General features: G+C 40.9%; 1 protein-coding gene across 1 annotated transcript in view; it reads right to left on the reverse strand.

The window, feature by feature from the left end:
- Nucleotides 1-12,883, reverse strand: part of SAXO1 (stabilizer of axonemal microtubules 1) — a 26,941-nt gene that overhangs the window by 7,814 nt on the left and 6,244 nt on the right. The window contains exon 2 of the mRNA XM_011365339.1: nt 7,286-7,488. Coding sequence (XP_011363641.1) covers nt 7,286-7,488 — 203 coding nt within the window. The remainder of the gene's footprint in view (nt 1-7,285; nt 7,489-12,883) is intronic.

The following is a 12,883-nucleotide window of genomic DNA, read 5'->3' on the forward strand; positions in this document are numbered from 1 at the left end:
GTAAAGGTCTAAGTTCATCTTTTTCGCATGTGGATACCCAATTGTCCCAGCGCCATTTGTCAAAAGACAAATTTTTTATTTGAACTTAATATATAAATATTAGAAGCACCTTATAAACTCATATTTTTTAAAAGCCTACTAGGATTTTGACAGGAATAACACTGAATCTTTAGATGAATTTGGAGAAACCCCTTCTTAACAGTACTGAGTCTTCAATACATGAACATGGACTGTCTCACCATCCATTTAAATATTAAATTCTTTCAGCAATGTTTTGTAGTTTTACAGTATACGAATCTTGCACTTTAAAAAAAAATTATCCCAAGTATTTTATTCATTTTGAGGCTATTGTAAACTGTTTTCTTAATTTTATTTCAGATTGCCAATGGTAACATACAGAAATACCATTTGTTTTTACATACTTCTCTTCAACACTAACACTTTGCTGAATTCATGTATTACTTATAGTAGTTTTTGTGGATTCCTTAGTTTTATCTGCATAGAGGATCATGTTGTCTAAGAATAAAGACAGTTTTACTTTTTCCTTTCTAAGATAGGTGCATTTGTTTTTCCTGCCTCATTGCACTGGCTGGAAACTCCAGTACAATGCGGAATGGAAGTGGTGAGAGCAGACATCCTAGCTTTGTTCTCAATCTCCGAGGTAAAGCATTTAGTTTTTCCATATTAAGTATATCAGCTATAGAGTTTTTTGTGGGTGCCCTTTATTAGACTGAGGAAATTTCCTCCTATCCCTAGCTCGTTGAGAGCTTTTATAGGTATCAGATCTTGTCGAATGCTTTCTCTGTGTCTATCAGTCATGCAGTTTAGTCTTTTACTTTATGAATGTGGTATATTAATTGATTTTCTGATGTCAAACCAACTTTGCATTCCTAATGTAAACCCCACAGTTTTATAATTATTGGTTCTTTGATTGTCTTATAAATTAAAGTAGAAGATATATATTTACCTACATAATTAACTTTACCAGTGCACTTGACTTCTTTTTGTGGATTTGTTACTACTTGGTATTATTTCCTTTCAGCCTCAAGGACTTCCTTTAGTGCTTCTTGTAAGGCAAGTCAACTAGCTAGAAATTCTTCTAGTCTTTAACTGGGAATGTTTTTATTTTTCCACTGCTTTTGAAACATAAACTTTTACTAGTTATAGAATTCTTAGTTCATAGTTTCCTTTTCATCCTTAGAATGTCATCCCCACTTCCTCAGTCCTTCGCTGTTTTTGATGAAAACTTAGCTGTTATTGCATTTCCCTGTGTCTGATAAGTTGGGTTTTTTTGCTTCAATCTGAATATTTGGCTTTCAATAGTTTGACTATTATACAGCTAGGTATGGACCTCTTTGTGTTTATCCTATTTTGATTGTGCTTCTTGGATATGTCGATTAATATTTTTTATGAAATTTAAGAAATTTTGGCAATTATTTTTCTGCCCCTTTTTTCTCCTTCTGAGGGTTCTTGTTATGAGTACATCAGTGCAGGTGATGGTATCACACAAGTCTCTGAGTTTCTGTTCATTTTTCTTAATTTTTATCTGTTCTTCAGATTAGATATCTATTGATCTATCTGAATTTTCACGGATTCTTTCTTCTGTAAGTTCAAAACCAGTGTTAAGCTTCTCTAATAAATTTCTTATTTTCGTTATTATCCTTTTGAGTTTTCATTTGATTCTTTTTTATGACTTCCCTTTATAAGTATTCTCTATTTGACGGATAATTGTTATCACACTTTCCTTTATTTCTTTAAACATGGTTTCTTGTTTTTATTTAAACATATTTATAATATCTGCTTCCAAATATTTGTCTGCTAGGCCTAACAGCTTGGCCAGTTCATACATAGTTTCTACTAACTGCTTTTTTCCCTATTCATGGATCACACTTCCCTGTTTTTCATGACTCTTAATTTTTTGCCAAAAACTCAATACTTTAGATAAAATGCTGCAGCAACTCTGGATTTAGAACCCCCACTGGGAGTTGTTTTCGCCGTTTGTTTAGCGACCAGCCTGCACTAATTCTACAGAATCTTATCATCCCTGCAGTATGTAGCCACTGATATTTTTGCTCAGTTTTTTTTTTAATTGTTTATTATTAAGCCTAGATCCCTAAGAGTCACTCTGTGTAAGCATAGTTTAGTAATCAGCCAATGATTGATAAGTTATGCTTAAGCACCTTAAACCAGTAAGGCTTTCGCCCTTTGATAATGGATCTGTGTGTGGGTTGGGAAACACGGTCAAAAGTCAGGCATTGTACAAGTCTGCCCAGGCTTTTATTTTCTGCTGAGCTTTCTCATGTCTCCTCTACACTTGTACTAGGCACCATATTCAGCTAGAGAAGATGAATAGATAACTAGGCCCTGTCTCTGATCTTCGGCCTATACACTGCGCCTTGCCAATATGCACAGTCTTTCCAACCACCAGGAATATGTATGAGCTTATCAAGACCCACTATGTCTTTATTCCTTATATCTCCCTGCTAAATTTCTGACTGGCCTGCTCTTTGCCCCAAATAGTACTACAACCTCAGACTAGCTGCAGAAGTTGTCTTTCCTGATTTTTTTTCCATTGACAATGCTATTACTTTTATTGAACCCCCTGGGTATGCACTCTACTCCAAATCAAGACAGCCCTCTCTGGCAGCAAAACTGCTGCTTTTCACAGCCTAGCCTGCCCAGATGGAACTGGGCGGGAGGGGGAAAGGGGAGGGGTGATGGAATCCCCAAGATAAAACACCACAAACTCCCACTGTTCATAACTATGGTTTAGTAGTTTTTCTTGAATAACTGCTGCTCAATTTGTTATATGCCTTTGATTTCCTGAGCCCTAAAATGGTTAATTTTTACTGTTTTGTCCAATTTTATTGTTGTTTTTGGAGCAGAGGATTTGCCACACTCCTCACTCTACCACTCCAGAAGTCCTGACATCCCTACCCCCCAGGCACTCTTAAGTTCATTTTAGGCTAATAACACTACCAACTATTTATTTTAAATTGGCTTCATTTTAATTGAAAATCTAATCTTTCTCCAAGAGCCATTAATGGCTCTATCAACATCTTGAAAGCATTAAGGGGCCTTAGAGGGAACCATCTTGCTGAATATAAACCACATGTTTCCTGGTCAGACTTCAGGCCTCACTGAAATGGGGGCATCTACCTGTAGATGCCTACACACTGCCTCAAGGTTCGTGGGGGTGGGTAGGACAGGGCTATTTCAGGCCCTCTTTTGTGATGGATGAAGTGTTAAGAAAACAGGTCCCTAAGCTGAAAGTTGCCTCATGTGATTTCTGATACCCAACAATACAGTCGAAACCACATTATTATCCAAACTTCTAACTTCCTCCACCCAGGCTATATTACAAAAAGCCTCCACAAGACCCTGAAAACCTCAGAATTCTACATGACAAACTATTCATAAGCATGAAAAGCCATCAGTAAAGCCCTTCAGGGCCAGGGTGTCATGTGGGTAATTGGCAAGAACCTCTTTTAAAAGGGATTCCTTCAATAATGTGTCTTTTTTAAAAACCTAGCAAACCTAAAGCTGAGCATCAAGTAATTACACTCTCAATCTTCCTAATTGCACAGTGTTTTGAAAATGTCAAAATTACAACCAAATGCTGCTGGAGCATATTTTACTGGTGGTTTTCTGGACCCTAGCAGAGGTGCTGACCGTAAGAATAGAAAGGGAAAAGTCTGGATATTTTTTCTGTAGAACCATAGTAAGTGGAATATATAGATATAATATAAATGGCACCCACTGAAACACACATTTTAATGAGTTTGGTCTTTGGTTGTTTTTCTTTTCCTTTGGAAGTAGAATCAACGTATGGCCATAAAACCATGAAGGTTGCTATGGAAAAGACTTACTAAAGCAGCAAATTTCCACAAGAGACAAACAAGTAATCAAAAGGTGATACTCTAAGAGATAAGGCAAGGGTGTGGCTCCTCACACATGCAAGAGGTTATACAGGACTGACTTAAGGGCAGAGTAAATGTTGTGGGTCTTCCAAAGCTTTACTCTTGCTCTTGGCTAGGACCCACAGAGTAAATCTGAGTGGGGATTTGTGTAAATCTAATGCCAAACTGTGTCACCCAGAGTCCTTGTAAACAATGATCCAGAACCATTCATTCATATATTTCCTCACTAAACACACCTTTGTAATGTCACCCCCTGGGCTGAATGCTGAAAATATATATGTTGGGCATTCAAGGCCCAGTTTTGGAAGCCGTTATATATCATAGGGATATATTTGTAATGGAACAAATAAATCACTTAAATTAATAGAATGTGGTAAGTACGCATTTATTCCAAAAAAACTATTAAGACACATAGGTTGCAAACTGGCACCTATGGGTCAAATCTATCTACAAATGTTTCCTTTGCATACATATTGATTTGTTTTTAAATCTAAATTTCAGACAAGAACTATGAAATCCAACCCCAAGTGCATATGTAGCCAGGACCTCCCTCCCCTCATCTAAGTATGTGCCTGGTTCTGAGCAGTTCTGTTTATGCTTGACTTGTATTTGTTCATTAATTCTGTATAAATAGGTAAGCAGTGAACAGGTGCCAGAATCTTTTCTTAAATGAAGAATGGGTTTTCTCAATTTTAACTTCATCCATAGAAAAAACTCAGCCATGATTCCATTTTAGCAATGGAATACGACTCTCTGGTTTGCAGAGAGAAGTTTTAGATGTAACCTTTTAGCAAAGAGAAAGAATATGGAAGAGCTGGACCTGGGAGAGATTAAAGGATTAGACTGGTTTTTTCCTGTGTGTTTATCCTGAGGAATATTTTGCTGGGAAAAATAGGGAGGACTTTTCTTTAAGTAACAATGTTGGGCTACATCCTCACCAACCAATAAGGTAAGTGAGAAGCATTTCTCACTCCCAGACCTCTCTTTGCACCTAGAACAAAGTGGGGAGGGGGAACTGAGCTTAGTAGGCAGTTGATCTGAATAGCCTCTAACTACTGCAAAATTCATAAATCTGGGGGCCCCTAGGGAGGGTGTGGAGGAAAGGAGTGTTTGTAGCTGGAAGTACCTACTCCCTCCCCCATCAGAGGTAAGGGCTCACTCCAGCTTTGTGCCTCCTTCCTACCTGCGCAGTGTCCGCGGTGCCCCATTTCTTGCCTTCCTGAAAACACTGGAGGAAAAGGGAGAGTGAGCCCTTCTAAAGTAAGAGTGCCATCCCACCACAGACCTTTGTAAATCATCTACTACGGTGCCCGCCTGTTAAGAATAACTAGCAAAGAGAAAGACAGACTCCTGCCCTCTTGGAGCTTACAGACTGGCCAAGGAGACGAATGAATTACAAAACAAAGGAGTACAAGACACTCTTAGAGCATCTAGCAAGATGAGTCTAGCCTAGCACGGGGGAAGGTCTAGAAAGGCCTCGAAGGGTATGATATATCTGCTGCTCACTGAAGGATGAGTGCTAGACTGGGGAAGGGAGGAGGAGTCTATAAAGAGGGAATAGCATGTGCAACATGTCCCGATACAGAAAAGAAATGGAGGAAAGGAACTGAAAGAAGGTCCTTGTGGCAGAACAGAGGGACACTGGGAAGAGGCATCAGAATCTGCAAGGCATCAGAGGAGTTGGTAAAGGTTTGGAATTTTATCCTAAGAATTATAATAATTATTTGAGATGTCTGAAGCAGAGAAGAGATCAGATCAAATTGCCATTTTTGAAAGACCTCCTGGTTCCTTTCTGTGGAAAAAAGGATAAGAGCTGACAGACCAAAGATATGCTCAGGTATATGCCCAGGTGTAGACTTGGAGAAGGCGGAATTAGGGCTTTGCCAGGAAGGACCAACAAAGGGACAGAAGAAAGGGAGTAAAAAGATGGGCCACAATGATATAACATGTAAGAGGTCATACGGGGGACAGACGCAAAAGGGGCTGATGGTGACAAGGAAGGTTGACGCACCAGTGGACTGGAGGTCCTAATGGGGCCAAGGGTTGTCAGGGTGGGAGTAGATAAGCGAGCAAGCAGAGGACTGGATGTTGGGGTGCAAAAAGGTGGAACCATTTGGGGGTATTATAATGTCCAGAATGTGGCCTGGCAGAAGGTGGCTAGGGGAGAGTGAAAAAGGACAACACTAATGTTAAGGCGGAACAGAGACCAGATTGCTGAGAGGCCCACATCCGTTTGGCCCTGAGTCCCAGTTCCTAGAGGAAGCAGAGAAGCTCAGCCACTTGCAGAGTCTTCCAGAATGATAGATTCAGAGCTCCTGGAAGGGCTTCGGGAAGATTCCTACATTCCCCAAGCCTCCCCACCTTCCCTTGACAACATAAAAACAACAATTATCACAGTCATTTAGAGATCCACAAACATGTTACATGAACAGTTCAGCATGTATTATCTGGGGAAACCATGCGCATCATAAGCAGAAGGGTTACTGATAAATGTGCCTACCATTCCTGTGGTCTCAGCCTGTGACTTGTGCTCCATAGTGTGACTGCTACATTGTTTGCACTACGCATACGACTTCATATCCTGTCTTTCCTACTGGACTTTAAAGTCACGGCAGGTCAATAGGCTTCCTCCAGTTCCTAACACCATACCTGGGATGTAGTAGATGCTCAATAAAGAATGAATCAACCCCATTTATATAAAATTCAAAACTAATTTATGTTATTTAAAGTCAGCAAAATGGCTTTATCCTGGGTGGGGAGGGTGACTGGATAGGAGGATCAATGTTATATTTCTCGATCCGGATGCTGTGTGTTCGGTTAAAATTCATTGGTCTGTAAAATTATGATTTGTAAGTTTTTGTCTGTATGTTATACTTCCATAATTTTTTAATGGATGAACGAATCACTCAATCTAAGTGCTTCCCCAGTATAGGAGCCCAACAGCAAGCCAAGGCAGGCATTGGCAAATATTCTCTAGAGAAGGGAAGATATTAAGTGTCTTAGGCCTTTCAAGCCATACGGTCTCTGTCATAGCTACTCTGCTGCCGCAGTATGAAAGTAGCCACAGATAATGCGTAAATGAACAAGTATGGCTGTGTTCCAACAAAACACACTTATGAACACTGAATTTCGAATTTTACATAATTTTTCACATGTCCTGAAATAGTCTTTTGATTTTTTTTAATCAAAGTTTAAAAACCATTCTTAGCTCTCCAGTTGTACAATAATGGGCTGCAGGCCCGATTTGGCCCACAGGAGGTGCCTAACCCCTGCACTAAGGAGGTGTGCACATAATACACATCACCTGGCCTGCGTACAGGCTCAGTCTATCCTTCCCCTAGCCTGCCCCTCAAGCATGCTCCCACCTTTATAAGTAGGCAGACACTCTATCTTGTCATCACATGGATATTTACTGTCCCGAGGTTTGATGGGGTCCACTCGACGGACACTATAGGGATTGTAATCTTGTTTATACGTCGTGAGCAGATCCATACTCTCTTCACTTGGGATGAACTGGTCAGGCTGGTGGATCTTCACTGGTAACACTTTGTGAGGCCCAAAATCTCTCCTATAAGGAAAATAAGTACATGCCATTGGAGCCCTTGGCTCAGAATAAAGCTTATGGTTTCCAGTCAACCCAATTCTACAAATGTTTGCTAAGAAGTCATCTTCTACTCCATCCCCCTAACTGCTCTTCCTCCTCGGTTTCCTACTTTCAAAAAAGACACAACCACTTGCTTCTCACCTAAACCAGGCACCTGGATGTCATGCTGGATCCACCACTCACAGGTCCAGACAAGAGGACCCCTCCACCTCATCAGTCTGTCTTTCTCCCTTGGTTCAGATCCTGATCATTTCTCACTTAGATCGTGTGACAACTTACCACCTGTGCTTCCTGCTTCAGTCCTGCCACTTCTACTTCAATCCCCAGAATAAGCCCTCTAAAATGAAAATTGTATCATTTCACTCCCCAGCTTAAAACTCTTCCAGATAAATCCCAACGTTCTAGCGTGGTTTATAAGCTTTCCTGGACCTGCCCCTGGCCTTAAAACCAAGCGCATCTCCCACCTCTCTGCTTGGCCCACATTCCACTCCAACCACACTGGACCACTGAGAAGGCCTCTATTCTGCCTTCCTTACCCAAAAGCCCTTCACCGTGGAGCTAATTCCTATTTTTAGGGTACCACCACCTCCTTTTCCATGCTCCCAATAACTTCTCCTGCTAATATTTATCTCCTTCCTCTACCTGACCTTACAGAAAGCCCAGAAAGGAAGAACAGTGCAAATGGCATCAGTGCCCCCATCATTTCAGGGAGTATGAAAACAATGGGACAGAAAAAGCATAATGGTCTTCACTAAATAGGAAGCACGCCCTCCCCAAAGCATCCCACAGTTAAAGAAAGGCCAGGAAGCTAACTGCACCACCACCAAAGAATCAGCCTGGCGACACCAGGGCTCGGCTTGGGCTTGCAGTGCCCACTGGGGCAATCTCGACTTGCCACTTTTAATGCAGACTCTCTTAAGCAAACATTTCCCCCCAAGGGCTTCTGCTTTACACAACAGCCTGTTTTATCCTGGAATCCATTTATTAAACTGGACAAGGGGAAGGTAGATTTTCCCTGATAATGCTTGCCAAAACAGCCTCACCAAGGGAATGGGGAGGTTTCCGGACAAGGAAAACATCAGGCACAAACACCAATAAAACTTACTTCCCAGCCGAAATCTGGAGCAGCATTACTGAGCCATGCTTGACTGGCAAAGGTAACACGCTCCACTGTAACCTGTCTTGCATGAATTATACGCATGGTTGTCAATAAACCCAAACCAAGGTCTGAAATGCTTGGTAGGATGGGGGGATGGAGTTAGGAGGCAGGAGAATTAGTCTCTCTAGGGCTCTAAGAAGGAAACGGGAGATGCTACAGTTGAACTCCCAGTAACGCCCTCTGGGTAGATTTAAAAATATATCTCAGCAGCAGTTACAGAGTCTTCAGCCTGGACTGCCTTCCCAAGGGCCCCATGTTGGCAAACAGCAAGAGGCAGCTGAGTGACCCCAGGCCTCTAGAAGCCCATGGTGAATAAAATGAGGCTTATAGAAGAAGCGGGCTAAACAAGAACCCAAGGGTCACTTCCTTACTTCCACCCTAATTTGTGTACCTCACGATAGTGTCTGCTTAATAGTAAACCGACAGCAGCAGTAAATTAGGAGTGGGGGCCCTAGGCGACAAAAAAGAATGGAAATTTCCAGAAAACCCTATCTGAAACTCATTAACTACAAGGGGGCTTTTGTCAGAAAGTGTATGTTCTCAGGGGAGTGCTCCCAAGGGAAGATGAGCTCTCGTCACTCCGGAAAGGATGGAGAGGGGTTTGGAGGCAATCTGAGACCATACACCCCCACATAAACCCATGCTCATCGATGGCTATCCAAAGATTCATTCAGATCTCTCATTTCCAAGGAGGAGGATCAGGAGACACCGTGGGCAATCCATAAGGAACAAAGTTGAATGCCCAAGCCATCTCTACCCCAAGCCCTCCCCACCCCAGAGCAGCCAGGAATGCTTTCCAGTCATGGGCCTGCCATGCTCGGGGACCCTGCACACAGGCTATAACATCTTCTGCTGGGACTCCTACTGAGGGAACCAAGTTCCCCTCAGAGATACTGTGAGAATCTTCCATCAAGGGCTGCCAAGTTCTCTGATCATTAACGCATGCTTAACGCCCCTATCTCCTGCTGTTTCTACAGGAAAAGAACAGATAAATGCCCACGACCAAACTCACCAGTTCATGGACTATCCTGAAGTAGGTTACTCAAAGACAAAAGCTGATGCAGCAAAATTTTTGCTCACCATGTTTACGGAAAAAAATTGTTAATCGAATCTCCCTCTCCAGTACAAAACTGAAGTTCCATTGTAAAAGTACATCCATTGTTGAATACACTAATCAGCTATAACTAAGGTAAATGATCTTGAGGAGGTGGAAATGATCTATTTCTGAAGAGAGGAAAATTTTTAATTTAAAATTTAATTCGCCTATACTCCACCCAAAAATATTTATTGTGGCTTAGGAGTGAATTTAATCAAAATTTATGTGTTTTCTCATTATTTTTTTATGTTGAGAACATTCAGAGAAACCACAATGTAACTGCATGTCCCCGATCTCATATAATCTTACGGCCTTTAAGTTCGCATAAAAGAAAAGTCTGTTTTATCCTTCCCAGAAATTGCTCAAATTTAGTAGCATTTTTTTTTTTAAGAACACTCCCCTCTCTTCCTGTGTTATATTTCCTAGTCCCTGTGCCCATTGTGACTATGAACCAAGGAAAAAATTGGTCAAAGATGTTAAGTTTCTTTTAGGTGCATAGCCGTAAAAGTTATATAGTAAGGAAGGCCAAGAGTTAAACTCCAAGTTAAGTAAAGGTTAAAGTGGCCCTGCTGGGCAAGTCATAACAACTTGACTTCCAATCATCAGGCAAAGCTAAAGAAAGGTGTTTGACAAGAATCTGACAAAAGAACAACAACATAATGGCCAACTAACTCTGGGAGCCTAGACGTAGGAAATAAAGATTTCACAGTGATAAAGGGGCCATGTGATACTTTTTTTAAAAACCTATTGTTAATGTTTATCTATAAAAACTTCAAAATTTGTTAGTGTGCCCAATTAATCAATCATACTAAATGGAATTCATTTTAAGAAGAGTTCTTCGTCTTGTCCAAAACCAGTCTCTTCACCCATACTCTAAATCCCTTCTTTCTCAGGAACCTCATCTATGGACCATCTCCTAGTCTGTGGTTTAACCTTTTCCTCCTGCTGGCTCCTTTCTGTACATATTTAAACTTGCTCCAGTCTTTCTCAATTTTAAAGGAAAAAAATATATATGATACAACCTTTACTGGAGTCCACTCCCCACCAGTTCTCTCTCCTCCCTTTCTCTCTTCTAGAAAGTGTTATCTACAGATACAGACTTGCCTTCCTCCCCGCCCACTCATGCTTCACTCATCAAATCTGACTCTACTCCTTCCTTGCTCTATCTGAGGCCTGCAAAGTACCACCTTGTGTACAAACCCAGTCAGGTCCTCTGGTACCATCTTAATAGTATCCATCTTCTCACTCGTTTTGAAAAAACTCTCTCCCTCCCTTGACTTCTGAGATACTCCTTAGATTGGTCCTCTCTCTCTCAATCTCTTCGATGGGGTTTGGCTCTTTGTCTGTCATGTATATTTGATTTCATTATTTCCACACATAATTCTACAATTTCCCAGAGTTAAAAGGCATCCTCTAAGGAAACCACTAAGTCATCACAGGCAGACTGGGGAGCCCATCCCAGCACATTGAGAAAGATCTCTAGGCTGATTCAAAGGGCTTGATTCATGTACCCAGTCTTGATAAGGACAGACTGAGTCCTCCTCATCTTCACTGTGATAGACAGGATTCCAAGTACCTGCCTCCAGGATTCAGGTTACATAGTACTTGTCTCCTGATCTAGAATCTTATCTCCTCAACCCCCACTAAAGCTGAGGCTAACATCTGTCACTGCTTCATATAAACTCTGGACAAAATATAAAAACAACTACCTGTGAGCACTAAAGATAGCAACCAAGATAGGCAGGTTCTGGAGCAGAGCCAACAGGTGGAAGAAGGGAATGGCACTGGGTGAGTCTCTGTGTAAGTTTCCATTTTGTTTCAAAGCTTCCAGTCTGAAGGCAGGTTCCAGTCAGTACTAGGTGAGCCAGCTAAAATGTAAATAGAACACCTTCCATCTTTCTTGACTGAAGAAACCAGAGGACCAAGTTTTGAGGCAACCACAGGTGCCGGAAAGTGAAGGAGGAATCCTGGAAAGGAGAGAACCAGAGACAAGAAGCCTCAGATACTGTATAGCAACTGGCCCCAAATCTCTGGCCGATCTCACATGCATAAGATAGACTTCAAGCAACCATGCTAAAAATAAAGAGCTGAACTGAGATTTGAGCTGCCACCCAAGACACAGAGTTGGCATTTTCAGTCCAAACAAGTTACCTTCCATTTGCTTTAAAAAAGAAAAAAGAATCCTTAGAGGAATGTAGAAAAGCCCAGTCTCCACAACACAACATTAACAATGTACAGGGTCAGTCCAAAATTACTTGGCCTACATACACGTGTCCCTCTCTCAAGAAAAAAAAAAAATCAGGAAGACCAACCCCAAGAAGACCCAGATATAAGAATTAAAGCAGCTATTTTAACTATGCTCAATTACAAAAGCAAAATGGGGTCATAATGAATTAAAAGGAAACCACAGAAGAGAAACAGAAACATGATAAAAAGAACCAAATTTAAGTTCTAAGGCTGAAAAACACAATTATGAAGACCAACCCCAAGAAGACCCAGATATAAGAATTAAAGCAGCTATTTTAACTATGCTCAATTACAAAAGCAAAATAGGGTCATAATGAATTAAAAGGAAACCACAGAAGAGAAACAGAAACATGATAAAAAGAACCAAATTTAAGTTCTAAGGCTGAAAAACACAATATCTGAAATAAAACGTTCATGGGATGGGCTTAATACAAGAATGGAGATGGGAGAAAGACTCAGTAAACTTTAAGATAGATGAAGAGAAACTATTCAATCTAAAGAAAAGAGAAATAAAAGATTGAGGAAAAGAAATGACAGAGACAGAAAAAAATAAATACTTGAAAAAGTAATGGCCAAACTGTCCCCAAATTTAATCAAAGACATACAACATCAAAGGCTCTGAAATTGCTAAGACCTATTTCTGCATACCTTCTTTAATTCTCAGGCCTAGTATACATAAGGGAGTAAGTATATTCTCTGGGATATAGCTCTGATTAAAGAAGCCAGGTACATACTTTAACAGAAAATGTGTAAAATTCAAGCCCACTACCAACTTTCTGGCTTCTTTCCTGTCTTTCGGTGAGGATACCAAATGCCCTCTCTTTTAGTTCTTCCCTCCCTCAATCTCCTCAGTTTAC

Source organism: Pteropus vampyrus, unplaced genomic scaffold (assembly GCF_000151845.1).
Source record: "Pteropus vampyrus isolate Shadow unplaced genomic scaffold, Pvam_2.0 Scaffold109, whole genome shotgun sequence".
NCBI lineage: Eukaryota > Metazoa > Chordata > Mammalia > Chiroptera > Pteropodidae > Pteropus > Pteropus vampyrus.